The sequence below is a fragment of the Mastigoproctus giganteus genome, chromosome 11 (assembly GCF_048544385.1).
Source record: "Mastigoproctus giganteus isolate SK-2022 chromosome 11, ASM4854438v1, whole genome shotgun sequence".
Classification (NCBI taxonomy): Eukaryota; Metazoa; Arthropoda; class Arachnida; order Uropygi; family Thelyphonidae; genus Mastigoproctus; species Mastigoproctus giganteus.
This window is the reverse complement of record NC_143585.1, coordinates 85,097,801-85,114,024: the sequence shown is the minus strand read 5'-3', so window position 1 is coordinate 85,114,024 and position 16,224 is coordinate 85,097,801. Positions and strand designations below refer to the sequence as shown.

Sequence of the window (16,224 nt, the reverse complement as noted above, 5' to 3'; positions counted from 1 at the left end):
TCTATATCAAGTGTACATCTTACCATTCTGTGATGACTTCCAACATTTACCTTATTCAGGACGGTAACAATATATTCACGATATATCTTCTGTTAGTGAGGACGAAGTCAATTTTATTAGTTGTTAATCTATTTGGACTCTTCCATGTCCACTTTCTGTTCACCCTTTTCTTGAAAAAAAACTCGGGATACTCATTCATAATTTCAATAATTTTATGTTGAAATTTGCTAATCCCGTGATTGGTCTTATTTACATAATCAATGGCATAAGCAGCACAAGAATATTCTTCTGTGATGAATTGAATGTTCATGTTAGACTTTAAAATGCCAATCACAAAAGGATTGAAGGGGATATGCCATTTTTGATTAGGTTCTAGTTTCAGAGAGACTTTTGGTCGAGTAATACCTGCTCGAAGTAAAGCAATATGTGATTTTGAATGAATGCAATTTTCTTAAAAGAAGTGTTTGATGCTAGTATATCCATTGTTCTCTAGATTCTTCCACAATTTCTGTATTCAGCATTATTAGAATGAGCAGAAGACTGAAAAACAAGATGCATGATATTTCAGAGACTGCTGGGAGCCATTGCGGTACAAGTAAACACATGGGTTGTGTTAGGGTAGCTAAGAATAGAAACAGGTGCAGGTATACTTGCGTGTACACCAATGCTAGGAGTTTAGTAAATAAATTTGATGAATTTGAGGTATTGCTCAAAACATCAAAGGCAGATATTGTTGGGATATCAGAGACGTGGTGTCACACAGATATATGGGATGCAGAACTGCAATTTGGGGAGTACAATGTCAACAGAAAGGATAGACAGGATAGGAAGGGGGAGGGGTTATGCTATTAGTTAAGGAACATAAAAACCAAGGAAGTGAAGCCAGTCGACATCGCTGGACAGTGCAGTGTTGAGTCAGTTTGGTGTGACATAAGCATTGGGAGATCAAAATTGAGAGTAGGAGTGTGCTATAGGCCTAATGACTCTGATGAGTATAATAAGAAACTGTACAGGGAAATAGAGTGGGCCAGTAAATCAGAGAGTCTTATAATGGGGGATTTTAATTTCCCAGATATTGACTGGAATTTGTTGGTTGGTCACTCACACACTAGCAAGGCTTTTGTGGATTTATTGAATGATTGTTTTCTACATCAGCATGTTCGGGAGGCAACTAGATGGAGTAATACTCTGGATTTGATTATCAGCAGTGATTCTTCATGCATTAAGAATCTGCAGATAAATGAACCACTAGGTGGCAGTGATCACAGTGTGCTGAAGTGGGATTTACTCAAAGAGGTAACTACCATTAGGGGTAAAGGGAAGGGTTATTGCTTCCGTAAAGGCGACTACGATGGACTGAGACAGTATTTAAATTCTATACAGTGGGACCAACTGATGATGTTACCAACAGCAAATTCAAAATGGGAAGCATTCAAAGAACTTATCTTGGAAGCTACTAGGCTTTACATACCAACTAAGAAATATTGTTCAAGGTTTAGGCCTAAATGGATGTCAGATGAACTAATGAGACATATGGCAGAGAAGAAAAATGCATGGGATACATACAAATTAACACGTGACACAGAAGCCTATGATAGATACAAGGTGATATGCAACCAAGTTACAAAGGAGGTTAGGCAGGCGAAGGCAGATTACGAGAAATCCTTGGCAAGGGATGCAAAGAAAAACAGCAAAGAGTTCTTTACTTATGTAAACTCTAGAAGGAAGGGGATGAATCAGATTGGTCCACTTGATATTGATGGGTCAACTGTTGATGATCCTGCTCAGGTAGCTAACAAACTAAATGAATATTTTGCATCGACATTCACACACGAGGAGTTATTCAGCGAAGGGAATGCCAGAGGTGTATTCAACTCTAGCAGTAAGCTACAGAATCTTGAAATAACTGGGAGTAAAGTGGAGGAGAAACTGTTGAAGATAAACACAAGAAAGGCACCCGGGGTGGATGGGATCTATCCAGTTATATTAAAGGAGGCAGCAAAGGAAGTAAGCAAACCCTTAGCCATAATTATGAGAGCTTCCTTGGACTCAGGGGAGGTACCCATAGACTGGAAATGTGCAAATGTGACCCCAATTCACAAAGGAGGATCAAAGGCTGACACAAGTAATTATAGACCTGTGAGTTTAACTTCTGTTCCAGGAAAATTAATGGAGGCACTGGTTAAAGAAGCACTGCAGGATCATTTAGACAAGACTTCAGTTATAGCTCGGACACAGCATGGTTTTGTTAAGGGGACGTCTTGCCTGACCAATTTGATTGGATACTATGATGCAGTCACAAAAGAACTGGATGCAGGGAATAACTTTGATATTATATACTTGGATCTTAGAAAGGCTTTTGATACTGTTACACATGGAAGACTGCTACACAAATTGGAGCAGTGTGACATTGGAGGCAAATTGCTGCTATGGATAAAGGGGTGGTTGAGGGGGAGAAGACAGAGAGTGGTAATCAATGGACACTGCTCATCGTGGACTAATGTTATTAGTGGAGTCCCTCAGGGCTCAGTGTTGGGTCCATTATTGTTTTCTGTATTTATAAATGGTATTGATGATGGTATATCAAGCTTAATGTCCAAGTTTGCAGACGATACAAAGGTTGGCAGGGTTGTCAAGGACACTACTGACGGCCGCCTCCGCAGCCAGGTGGGAAGGAGCAGCAGTGCGTAGCACACGCTTCTTGATTAGACCCGGGTTCGAGCCCGTCACCACCAAATACGGCGGATGCGGAAAGGTCAGGGAATGACCACCGCATATCCCGGAGCAATATGGCCTTAGTTGCTAATGCTCCTAAAAACCAAATAACAAACAACAAACGACACTACTGACACTATGCTGCTGCAACAGGATCTGGAAAGGTTGAGCAGATGGGCTGAGAGGTGGCAAATGAAGTTTAACATTGACAAATGTAAAGTGCTACACATGGGAAACAGCAACCCCAGAGCAACGTATCAACTCTGTGGTACTACACTGACAGTGGTAGAGAATGAAAGGGACTGGGGGGTGGTTGTGCAGGCAGATATGAAGTTCTCTGAGCAGTGCAGACGGGCTGCAAGAGTAGCTCATGGAGTATTGTCAATGATATACAGGAATTTTTCCAGCAGGGATAAGGAAGTGATTATTCCCTTGTATAAGGCAATGGTCAGGCCACACCTAGAGTACTGTATACAGGTCTGGAGGCCTCATTTCAAGAAGGATGTAGAGCTGCTGGAACGAGTACAGAGAAGGGCAACAAGATTAGTGAATGGAACAAAGGGGTGCTCTTACGAAGAAAGGCTTAAGTTTTGCAAATTACAGTGGCTGGAGACTAGGCACCAGCGGGGTGATCTGATAGAGGTGTATAAAGCCTTGAATGGTTTAAGCATGCTCAATGCTGATGGGATTCTTCCTCTAGCTCAGAAACATCACCTGAGAGGGCATAAATTCAAATTGAGGAAAGACAGATGTAGGATAGACGTGCGGAAATTTGCCTTTAGCCAGCGGATGGTTGGTTGGTGGAACAGACTTTCATCCCTTGTAGTGGAGGTTGATAGCCTAAATAAGTTTAAGGCTCAGCTGGACAGGTATTTTGAACGAACAGAGGGGTGAAGTGGAAGTGGGGTTTTTTTTTTTTTTTTTGGCTGATGCTGCATAAGCTTGCTTTCTTGCATCAAATGCCTCTACTAATGCTAATGCTAATTATATTTGACTCGTCAAGTGACTGCTTTTGGCACAGGAATTGAAATCATTGTAGATCCTTGTGGCACAAGTGGAGCTTCACAACGACAAACCTGTTTATCAGTAACTTAGATCCTTTTGTAACAAGTAAAAGTATGCTTATGAGTTTGGAATTTAATATTACCAAAGGTTTTTGCAATAGAAATGGAGATGAGCTGATTTATTGTAGCTATCGTTGCGTTGATACCGTTTCCCATAGGTTCTTTAAGAGCATTATTAAGCCACAAAAGGATGTGAGCATGTGGACTGCAACGATGTTGAAATTTGATCCTTTTAAAATAGTTGACAGCGTAATATTATCAAAATGGACTGAAATGCATAGACTGAAGTAAAGTTAAAATACAATCCACAAGTTTATTAAAATGAATCACACACGTTACTGCATCTTCTGCTTGCTTGTCAGGGATATCCAAACCGTCGTGTTTTAATTTTTATAAAATTTTTTGCAATTTAGGCCAACCGATTTCGTTTGCATTCAAAGTTAAGAACTTAGGTTTACCCAATTGTCTGATCATTGCAAACATCTCTTTTACATTGTGTCCAGTAATAAGTTGAATTAGGAATCGATTTCAAAAATGCTAAATTGTTTTCATATGCAGTTATTGATGTATTGTAGAGATTGAATTTGTTCTTTGGTAAGCCTAATGTCTTTTCCGACATATTTAAAAGGAACTGTTAACCAATCTCGAGTTCTTAGTCTCATTATTTCATGGGCATATAAAAAAATGATAAGACATCACCCATGCCGATCTGAACGATGAAGTTCAATCGATGCCATCATAAATGGTGCAATTTTTAAATTATCTAAACTCTTCATATGGACCAAGGTAAATGCTAGGAAAGGATAATTCTTCAGAATTTTGGTAAAAAAGTAAACTTTAGCATTAAAAGAGGCATACGATACAAGAAAGCAAACTTATGCAGCATCAGCCAAAAAGAATAAATAAATAAAATAAAATAAATAAACCCTCCCATTTCACTCCTCCATTCATTCCAAATGTCTGTCCAGCTCAGCCTTAAATTTAATTGGGCTATCAACTTCCACAACAGAAGATGGAAGGCTGTTCCTAGAAGATCAACCCCGCTGTCTAAAGGCAAATTTCCGGACATCTATTCTACAACTGTCTTTCCTCAATTTGAATCTCTGCCCCCCCCCCCCATCAGGTTCTTAATCTGAGCAACAGGAAGGATCCCATCAGATTCAGCTTGCTCAATCCGTTCAAGGCCTTATACACTTCAATCAGATCACCTCGCAGGGGACGACTCTCCAGGTGCTGCAATTTGCAGAACTTAATCCTTTCTTGGTAAGGCACCCCTTTGTTTCCCTCACCAATCTTATTGCCCTTCTTTGTACTTGTTCTAGCAACTCTACATCCTTCCCAGAATGAGACCTCCAGATCTGTACACAGTACTCTATGTGTGGCCTGACCATTGCCTTGTACAACTGGATAATCACCTCTCTGTCCCTGCTAGCAAAATTCCTATATATCATTGACAAGACTCCATTACCTGCCTGGCAACCCAACTGCTCTGCTCAGCGTACTTCATATTTGACTGCACAATTACACCCAGGTCTTTTTCACTTTCCACTTCCCTGAGTGTAGTACCACACAGTAGGTACATTTCTCTTCGGTTATTGCTACCCAAATGCAGTACTTTGCATTTGTCAATGTTAAACTTCAGTTGCCACTTCTCAGCTCATTTGCCCAACTTATCTAGATCCAGTTGGAGTAGAATACTGTCATTAACAACCCTGCCAACCTCTGTATCATCTGCAAACTTGGACATTAATCCTGATATACCTTCATCAATATCAATGATGAATACAAAAAACAACAATGGGCCCAGCATCGAACCTAGGGGAACTCCACTAATAATATTTGTCCATGAAGGACAATGTCCATTGATTACCACTCTCTGTCGTCTTCCACTCAACCATCCCTTAATGCCATACCTCTCCAATTTGTACAGCAGTCTTCCATGTACACAGTATCAAAAGCTTTCCTGAAATCCAAGTGTATGATATCAAAATTACTTTTGACATTCAGTTCCTTTGTGACTACATCATAGTATCCAATCAGATTGGTGAGACAGGACCTCCCTTTAACAAACCCATGTTGTGTCTTAACTGTTACTGCAGTCTTGTCTAGATTATCCTGCAATGCTTCTTTAACCAGTGACTCCATTATTTTTCTCGGAACACAAGTTAAACTAACAGGTCTATAGTTTCTTGTGTCATATTTTTAACTCCCCTCCATTGTGAATTGGTGATACATTTGCACACCTCCGGTCCATGGGGACCTCCCCTGAGTCCAAGGAAGGTCTCATAATTATAGCTAAGGGTTTACTTACTTCCTTTGCTGCCTCCTTTAATATAACTGGATGGATCCCGTCCACCCAGGTGCCTTCCTTAGGTTTAACTTCAACAATTTCTCCTCCACTTCACTCTCAGTTATTACAAAATCACTTAGCTCCCTGTTAGAGTTAGATAAACTTCTGGCATTCCCCTCATTGAATAGGAGCAATATGGCCTTAGTTGCTAATGCTCCTAAAAAAAAAAAAAAACCAAATAATAATAACAAACCCTCATTGAATAATTCCTTGTGTGTAAATGTAGATGCAAAATACTCATTCAGTTTTTCAGCTACCTGAGCGTGATCAAAAATCTGATTCATCTCTTTCCTTCTAGAGTTTACATAAATAAAGAACTCTTTGCTGTTTTCCTCTGCATCCTTTGCCAAAGATTTCTCATAATCTGCCTTTGCCTGCCTAACCTCTTTTGTGACTTGATTACAGACAAGCTTATATCTGCCATAGACTAGTATGACATCATAACCAAAATGAGGTCACCCAGCCATTCACTCCAAATGTTTTTCTAGTTCTGCCTTGAATTTATTTAAGCTGTCAACTTCCACAATGACAGATGGAATTTTGTTCCAGCAATCAACCACCCTCTGACTAAAGGCAAATTTCCACAAATCTATTCTTTCCTCGATTTGAATCTATACCTCCTCAGGTGCATAATCTTAGCAAAAAGAAGAATCCCATTGGCATTGAGCTTGCTCAAACCATTCATTGCTTTAAAAGATCTCAATTAGATCACCTCGCAGGTGCCTAGTCTCCACATGCTGCATTCTGCAGAACTTAAGCCTTTCTTGGTAAGGGCAATCCTTTGTTCCACTCACCAATCTCATTGTCCTTCTCTTCTCTGTACCCATTCTAGAAGCTCTACACTTTACTAAAATGAGGCCTCCAGACCTGTATACAGTACTCAAGGAGTGGCCTGACCATTGCCCTATACAAGGGGGTATTCACCTCCTTATTCCTACTAGCAACATTTCTGTATATCGTTGATAAAATCCCATGGCCTAATTTTGCAACCCATCTGCACTGCTCAGAAAACTTCATATATGACCCCACAATTATCTCCAGGTCGCTTTCATTTTATTTCTATTTCAACTGTGCGGTAACATACTGCACAGTTGGTATGTTACTCTGAGGTTACTGCTACCCATATACAGTGCTTTGCATATGTCATTGTTAAACTTCAGTTGCCACTTCTCCGCCCATCTGCCCAACTTTTCTAGATCCAGTTACAGTAGCATACTGTCATTAGTATCATTAACAACCCTGCCAACCTTTGTATTATCTGCAAACTTGGATGTTAAGTCTGATATGACTTCATCATTGATATCATTGATAAATATAGAAAACAACAATGGGCCCAACAGCGAACCCTGGGGAATTCCACTAATAACATTAGTCCATGAAGAGCAGTTTTCATTGATTACAGCTCACTGTCTTCTTGCAGTCAACTAACCCTTTATTCATACTTAAAGGGTTGGTTGCAGCAACTTACCCTTAATGCCATACTGCTCCAACTTGTACAGTAGTCTTCCCTGTGCAACAGTATCAAAAGCTTTCCTGAAATCAAGTATATGATATCAAAGTTATTTTTTTTTGCATCCAGTTCCTTTGTGACCACATCATAATATCCATTCAAATTTGTCAGACAAGACTTCCCCTTAATAAACCCATGCTGTGTCTGATCTATAACTGCAGGCTAGTCTAGATGATCCTGCAGTGTTTCTTTAACCAGTGACTCCATTATTTTCCCTAGAACAGAAGTTAAATTAAAAGGTCTATAATGACTTGTGTCACCTCTTGATCCCTCTTTGTGAATTGGGGATACATTTGCAGGCCACCGGGATTTCTCCTGAATTCAAGGATGCTCTCATAATCATGGCTAAGGGTTTGCTTACTTCCTTTGCTGCCTCCTTTAATATAACTGGATAGATTGCATCTACCCCAGGTGCCTTGTTTAACTTGAGCGATTTCTCCTCAACTTTGCTCTCAGTTATTGCAAAATCATTTAGCTCCCTGTTAGACCTTGATAAGCTTCTGGCCTCCAATTTTCTACAGAATTCCACATGTGCGAATGTAGATGCAAAATACTCATTCATTCAGCTACCTGAGCAGAATCATTAACAAGCGTACCATCGATATCAAGTGGACCAATCTGATTCATCCCCTTCCTTCTAGAGTTACATAAGCAAAGAAGTCTCTGCTGTTTTTCTTTGCATCCTTTGACAAACATTTCTCATAATCTGCTTTTGAATGCCTAACCTACTTTGTGACTTGATTACAGACCATCTTATTTCTTCCACAGGCTTCTGTTTTCTGTCACATGATAATTTATATGCGTCCCATGCATCTTTCTTGCATAGGATGCATATAAATTATTGCATTTTTCTTGCATTTAGGCCTAAACCTAAAACGGTATTTTTTAGTTGGTATAGTAGCTTCTAAGATTAATACTTTGAATGCTTCCCATTTAGAATTTGCTGTTGGTAACGTTAACAGTTGGTCCCAGTAGTTCCCCATTGTATAGAATTTAAAAACTGTCTTAGATCACTGTAGTCATGTTTACAAAAGCAAAAACCCTTCCCATTATCCCTGATGATAGTTACATCTTTTAGTAAATGCCACATTAGTACACTGTGATCACTGCCACTTAGTGATTCCTTTATCTGCAGATTCTTAATGCATGAATAATCATTGTTGATAATCAGATCAAGAATATTACTCCCTCTTGTTGCCTCTCGAACATGCTGCTGTAGAAAACAATCATTCAATAAATCCAGAAAAGTCTTGTTAACATGGGTGACCAACCCACAAGTTCCAGTCTATATCTGGGAAGTAAAAATCCCCCATTATAAGACAATCTGATTTACTGGCTCATTCTGTTTCTCTATACAGTTGTTTGTTGTACTCATTAGAGTCATTTGGCCTATAACACACTCCTGCCCTCAATTTTGCTTTCCCAGTGCTTATGTCACACTAAACTGACTCAACATTGCACCCATGTCAACTGGGTGCACTTCCTTAGATTTTTGTGTTTCTTAACTAACAGCATAACCCCCTTTTCCCTTACTAACCTTTCTAACATTGTACTTCCCAAATTCCAATTCTTCATTCCTTATACCTGTGTGACACCACATCTCTGATATCCCAACAATATATGCTTTTATTATGGTGTAATAGCATTTGTAAGTTTAATTTCTAGAATTATCTTTTGGCTTTTAAACTTATCTTTATATGTGGTTCACCATTATTGTTATCTCATGTTTTAATGACATGTAATTTGAAACGTGTTACTATATGGTTTGGTCATGCTATATGAGAGAGAGAGAGAGAGAGGGGTGTGTGTATAAAATGGGTTGGTTTATCTCATAAAGAATTTGTTAATATGATATGTTTACTTTGGAGGTAATTTGTTTGTTTATTTGGTTACTTTGTTATTGGTTGTGTTCCAGTCAAAATTAAAAAAAAAAAGGCTATACCTTCTGATGATACCTTAAAAATGATCCCAGTAAAATGAAACTTTATATATACAAAGGGTACTAGGAAAGTTTTGCAATATGATGCAACAATGAATCACAGGAAGCTGCTTGTTGCTGCATGTTGAGACATGTTCATACGTGCATAGTAGCCACCGCGCCAAGTCGATGGGCTCAGTTATTCATTAGTAGTGAGAGTGTAAAGTGCTTGCGATGGCATCGTGGTCACGAAATGAGATAAGGACAGTTTTGCGGTATAATTTCGTGCGTGGTTTAACCATAGACCAGTGCTTAGAAGAAATGACTCTTGCACTAGATGATGATTGTCCACATCGTACAACAATATTCAGGTGGTATAGAGAATTCCAAAGGGGAAATTTCACTCTGGAGGATTCTGAGAGGCCGGGAAGGCCACGAACGTCAGTTACGGAGGAAAACGTTACTGCTGTGAGGAAAATGCTTGACGAAAACAGGCGAGTGACCTACCAACAGATAGAGGATACTTTGGGCCTAAATGCACCAGCAATTCGTTCGATTCTGCAAGATCATTTGCACGTGAAGAAACTTTGTTCTCTCTGGGTGCCGCATCAACCGACTGAAGAGCAGATGACACGACGTGTGACTTGGTGCCGGGAGATGTTAAAAAAGTTTGATAAGAGACAATCTCGGTATGTGAACAACATCGTGACAGGTGACGAGACTTGGCTGTACTATTACGATCTGCCGACCAAGGCTCAAAACAAAGTTTGGGTCTTTGATGATGACGACACACCCGTAATTGTCAGAAAATCCCGATCTGTAAAGAAGAAAATGATAGCTGTATTTTTCAAATCGAGTGGAATTGTGGAACGTGTCGTTTTGGACACGCAGAAGACAGTCACAGCTAAGTGGTATACTGAACAATGCCTGCCTAAAGTCATTGGATCTATGAAGAACCTGCGGCCAAAGTCAAGAATGGACACCTGGTATCTCCATCACGATAATGCTGCAGCTCACCGCGCGAAAGCCTGCACCGAATATTTGACCACGACAGGACTGAAACTTCTCGAGCACCCTCCCTACAGCCCAGACCTTGCTCCCTGCGACTTTGCACTGTTCCCGCATGTGAAAATGAAGCTAAAAGGGAGGCGGTTTTCCAGTGATGAGGACCTTCTACGGGCTTGGGACAACGAGTGTGCTTTACTCCCTAGTGAAACTTGGCAGAACTGGTTTAAAGATTTGTTTCGGAGGATGGAGAGGTGTATTGAATGTAGAGGAAATTACTTTGAAAAAATTAAATAAACAAAGCTGTATTGCAAAACTTTCCTAGTACCCTTTGTATATAATATAAACAAACTTTATATATATAAACTCCCTTTGCATTTTAGCATTTTTTCTGTGTTAAAATAGTAATAATAATAATTATTATTATGAAATATAAAAATAACAAACTATTACACTTATTATTCGCTGGTCACTTTCAGAGAGTACAAGCTGCAATACATTTACCATCTTCCCTGTTTCATCATTCAAATATCAAGTCAGTAGTAAGAGGTCCAAGCTATAAGCTGCAGTTTTCTGTATTCAAAAATAGTGTTTTGTTTCCAAGGCCAACAGAAGAATCACGCCATCGAGAAGTATTTTCTTCTGTTATATCAAGTAAAATAGGTGAGCATGTGAAATTTTAAAAGATATGTTCATTTGGCTTTCATTCTCATAATTCTCTCTCTCTCTCTCTCTCCCTCCCTCCCTCTCTCCCTCCCTCCCCCCCCATGATTTGAGGATTTCTACTTTGTGGATAAGCACAACTTCAAGATTGTTATAATTGCAATTTTCAGAAGGTTTTTTCCTTTTGATACTTGGTTAAAAGAATTTAAAGAGAACAAGATGTTTATAATCTTTTAAAATTATAAACATCTTGAGATAGTGTAAGTGTTGTCAGTTGATGGATTTCTCCATTGGAAAGGGGGGAAATAAGTGCATTGTTGAAAAGGAGATGCTCAGCTCAAACATGTAAAATTATTCTTGTAAGGATGAAATTCTTTATTTCTCATACTACTCTAAAACATTTTCCTTTATCCAAACTTTGGTTTCCAACAAATATGCTAAGGCTAGTCAAGATAAGAACATACATAGCATATCATAGCTGGTATGCATTCAGATCTCAAGTTTTATTTTCTTACTGTTAATATTGAAACCAAGACATCTGTACGGACAAATAGCATTTCTCTACTTGATCTCCAGATAGTCGATTCAGGTTATTTGAGACACATTGGGACTAGTGCATTTTGGCTCGATTAAGCAGCTGCCCCAATTACATGAAGTTTCATGTACATAGTTAAAAATATAATGGACCCCCGCTTTACAATTGGTTCACTGTACAATCAAATCACGTTACGGTGGACTCCCATAGTACAGTACCGTTCACTGTAGGATGTGTAGTAAGCGCCTGTCATTGTGATCATGTTTGTGAATTGAATTTTAATTCTATCAAACAGCGATTCTAATTAGTGAAAATAGGAGCAAAGTTATCCACAGGCTATAAAAGTAAAGATGTATTAAGCACAAATTTACCCTTTATTACCTTACCAATTAAAAATTTAAATGATACATAAAAATTGGAAGAATATATACGTGATAATTGGAATAATTAATACGTACTATAATATGTACATACTAACTAGTTGACATTACTGTTCACTGACATTTGTGGGTGGGGGTTAAAATTTAAAACAGTAAAAAGATAAGCAATCAATAACAAAGAACACGGCACACACAAATTGCAAGTAACACGATACACGGAAGTGAGAGAGCAGAGTAACAATTTACGAAGATTTAAAAATAGAAATGAAGAGAAGTTTCCGAAAATTAATTTTTTTATATGATTGAAGATTTCATGGAAGTGTAAACACATTTCACCATAAGAACCCACAGAATTCCAGCTGTTGGTATTATCGCAAATTCAATAAGATCACATACTATCCGTTTATGATAGATTGCACTAACAGAAAAGACCAATTAGGTGACTGCTAATTGTTTTTATTGTTTTATGGTTGTGACCTCCAGAAATCTGACCGAAGCACGTTGTACAGTCGGAGACAATCGTAGGGTAATCTCCAGTGCTGTGGTGTCCTACTCCGATTAAACAGCATGTTGTCTCAATTAAGTGAAGTAAACCCTGGCTATTTTCTTGATTGGATTCTGTTTTTTAAGATTTGCGCCAAATAAACGGCTGCTCCGATTAACCGGTGGCCCATATAACCGGAATCCACTGTACTTCTTCAGTGGGGTAGAGAAAATGGTTAACTTTTAAGACTCAGTCCCATGTTATTTCTTGCAAAGATATTCTGTCCCTTCTGTGCCCATCTTCAGTAGCACTCATATTTCTATACAAGGTCACATATCTTTACTAGGGATCGCCCTGGCCTCCAATCTCTTCTCGTAAGCACATCAAAAATATTTCTTCCTCTGCATCAGGTTTTCCTTTTTTCATTTTTGGCATATTACTTTTCCTCTAAACAGCCTCTGTACAAATCTAAAATTTGCCATACCATGGGATACTGATCCCACACCTACAGTTGTGTCCCCAAAACTCAGCCTCCTAGATTATATCCAAAATATGGCAGTCAGGTTAATTAATTTCCTGTCTCTTGCAAACTGTCTCCATTATCTGTCATATGCACATTCAATTTTTGGTACATGCCTTTTTTATTTATTTTCTTTATAGATATCACAGTGTGCACTGTTCTCTTACAAACCAGCCAAACATGTGTCTCAGCTAGTCAGTATTTATTCACTATTCAATTCCAGATTCACAGAACTAACTTTTCATCTTTTTCATATATCTCCTTCTACTTCTGTTCTTTGAAACAACCTTCTCTAATCCACAATAGTTCTTGAGCAAGTGTAAATTCGGTAGATATCAGTGCTTAGAATTTTACCAAAACATAGTGGCCAGAAATGGTGCGGACTTGATAAGAAGGAAAAACACTAGTTTATGCTGAAAATGTGTGTTTTAGGTTTCATGAATGCAGTTTTTTTCCTTGATGTACATAATAGCAAATCCTATCATTGGTATTATGTGTATCATTGGTTTTGTTGTAGATATTACTAGAAGCAAATGATGCAAGGAAGCAAGCTTATACAGAAAAAATAAATAGTACAAGCTTATCAGCCAAAAATAAATAAAAAACTACCAACATCATATCTCTATCCTGTGTAATAATTTACTTTACCTTTCCTTATATTTATGATTGACCAATTCCACAATGCTAGAATGAAGATTATTATAACAATTAATTACTCTCTAGCTGAAAGCAAATTTTCACACATCTATCCAATTATCGTGTTTTTTTTTTTTTTTTTTTTAAATTTATGACCCTTATGTATGTCATCTGAGGAAGAGTGAGGATGCCATCAGCTTTTCATTTTCATTTACTTAAACACCTTCATCAGGTGGAGGCATTGGTTAAAGAAGCACTGCAGGATCATCTAGACAAGACTTCAGTTATAGCTCAGACACAGCATGGTTTTGTTAAGGGGAAGTCTTGCCTGACCAATTTGATTGGATACTGTGATGCAGTCACAAAAGAACTGGATGCAGGGAATAACTTTGATATTATATACTTGGATCTTAGAAAGGCTTTTGATACTGTTGCACATGGAAGACTGCTGCACAAATTGGAGCAGTGTGGCATTGGAGGCAAATTCCTACTATGGATAAAGGGGTGGTTGAGGGGGAGAAGACAGAGAGTGGTAATCAATGGACACTGCTCATCGTGAACTAATGTTATTAGTGGAGTCCCTCAGGGTTTTAATATTGCGTCCATTGTTGTTTTCTGTATTTATAAATGATATTGATGATGGTATATTAAACTTAATGTCCAAGTTTGCAGATGATACAAAGGTTGGCAGGGTTGTCAAGGACACTATTGACACTATGCTACTGCAACAGGATCTGGAAAGGTTGAGCAGATGGGCTGAGAGGTGGCAAATGAAGTTTAACATTGACAAATGTAAAGTACTACATATGGGAAACAGCAACCCCAGAGCAACGTATCAACTCTGTGGTACTACACTGACAGTGGTAGAGAATGAAAGGGACCCGGGGGTGGTAGTGCAGGCAGATATGAAGTTTTCTGAGCAGTGCAGACGGGCTGCAAGAGTAGCTCGTGCTGTATTGTCGATGATATATAGGAATTTTTCTAGCAGGGATAAGGAGGTGATTATTCCCTTGTATAAGGCAGTGGTCAGGCGTCACCTAGAGTACTGTATACAGGTCTGGAGGCCTCATTTCAAGAAGGATGCCGACTGGGCTAGCCAGGTGGGTAAAGTGCCTGCCTGGCAAACCAAAGGTCGCGGGTTCGAATCCCGCTTCGGGCTTGGATCAAAGTACTGCAAAAACCTTGGGAGGTGCACTATGGCCACAGAAGCCAATGCGCCAACAACTACCAAAAAAAAAAAAAAAAAAAAAATCAAGAAGGATGTAGAGATGCTGGAACGAGTACAGAGAAGGGCAACAAGATTAGTGAATGGAACAAAGGGGTGCTCTTACGAAGAAAGGCTTAAGTTTTGCAAATTACAGTGTCTGGAGACTAGGCACCAGCGAGGTGATCTGATAGGGGAGTATAAAGCCTTGAATGGTTTAAGCATGCTCAATGCTGTTGGGTTGTTGTTGTTATTTGGATTTTAGGAGCATTAGCAACTAAGGCCATATTGCTCCGGGATATGCGGTGGTCATTCCCTGACCTTCCCGCATCCCCCCCCTATTTGGTGGTGACGGGCTCGAACCCCGGTTTAATCAAGAAGCGTGTGCTGCGCACTGCTGCTCCTTCCCACCTGGCTACGGAGGCGCCTATGCTGATGGGATTCTTCCTCTTGCTCTGAATAATCACCTGAGAGGGCATAAATTCAAATTGAGGAAAGACAGACGTAGGATAGACGTGCGGAAATTTGCCTTTAGCCAGCGGGTGGTTGGTTGGTGGAATAGACTTCCATCCCTTGTCGTGGAAGTTGATAGCCTAAATACGTTTAAGGCTCAGCTGGACAGGTATTTCGAATGAACAGAGGGGTGCAGTGGAAGTGGTTATTTTTTTATTTATTTATTTATTTTATTTTATTTTATTTTTTTATTTTTTTTTTTTTTGGCTGATGCTGCATAAGCTTGCTTTCTTGCATCAAATGCCTCTACTAATGCTAATGCTAAAGGCAAATTTCCGCACATCTATTCTACATGTGTCCTTTCTTAATTTGAATTTATGCCCCCTTAGGTTTGTAATCTGAACAAGTGGAAGGATCCCATCAGAATTCAGCGTGCTCAACTCATTCAAGGCCTTATACACCTCAATCAGATCACCGCGCAGGTGCCTAGTCTGCAGCCACTGCAATTTGCAGAACTTAAGCTTCTCTTGGTAAGAGGATCCCTTCATTCCTGTCGCCAATCTTGTTGCCCTTCTCTGTACACGCTCAAGTAAATCTACATCCTTCCTAAAATGAGGCCTCCAGACCTGTACGCAGTACTCAAGGCGTGGTCTGACCATTGCCCTATACAGAGGGACAATCACCTCCTTCTCCCTGCTAGCAAAATTCCTATATATCATTGACAAAACTCCATGACCTGCCCAGGCAGCCTGTCTGCATTGCTCAGAAAACTTCATATCTGACTGCA

General features: G+C 39.3%; 1 protein-coding gene across 1 annotated transcript in view; it reads left to right on the top strand.

Annotated features, from left to right (window-relative positions):
- The window catches only part of LOC150078212 (adhesion G protein-coupled receptor A3-like), a 137,649-nt gene that overhangs the window by 26,961 nt on the left and 94,464 nt on the right, over positions 1-16,224 (top strand). The window contains exon 2 of the mRNA XM_090384493.1: positions 11,042-11,225. Coding sequence (XP_090240619.1) covers positions 11,042-11,225 — 184 coding nt within the window. The remainder of the gene's footprint in view (positions 1-11,041; positions 11,226-16,224) is intronic.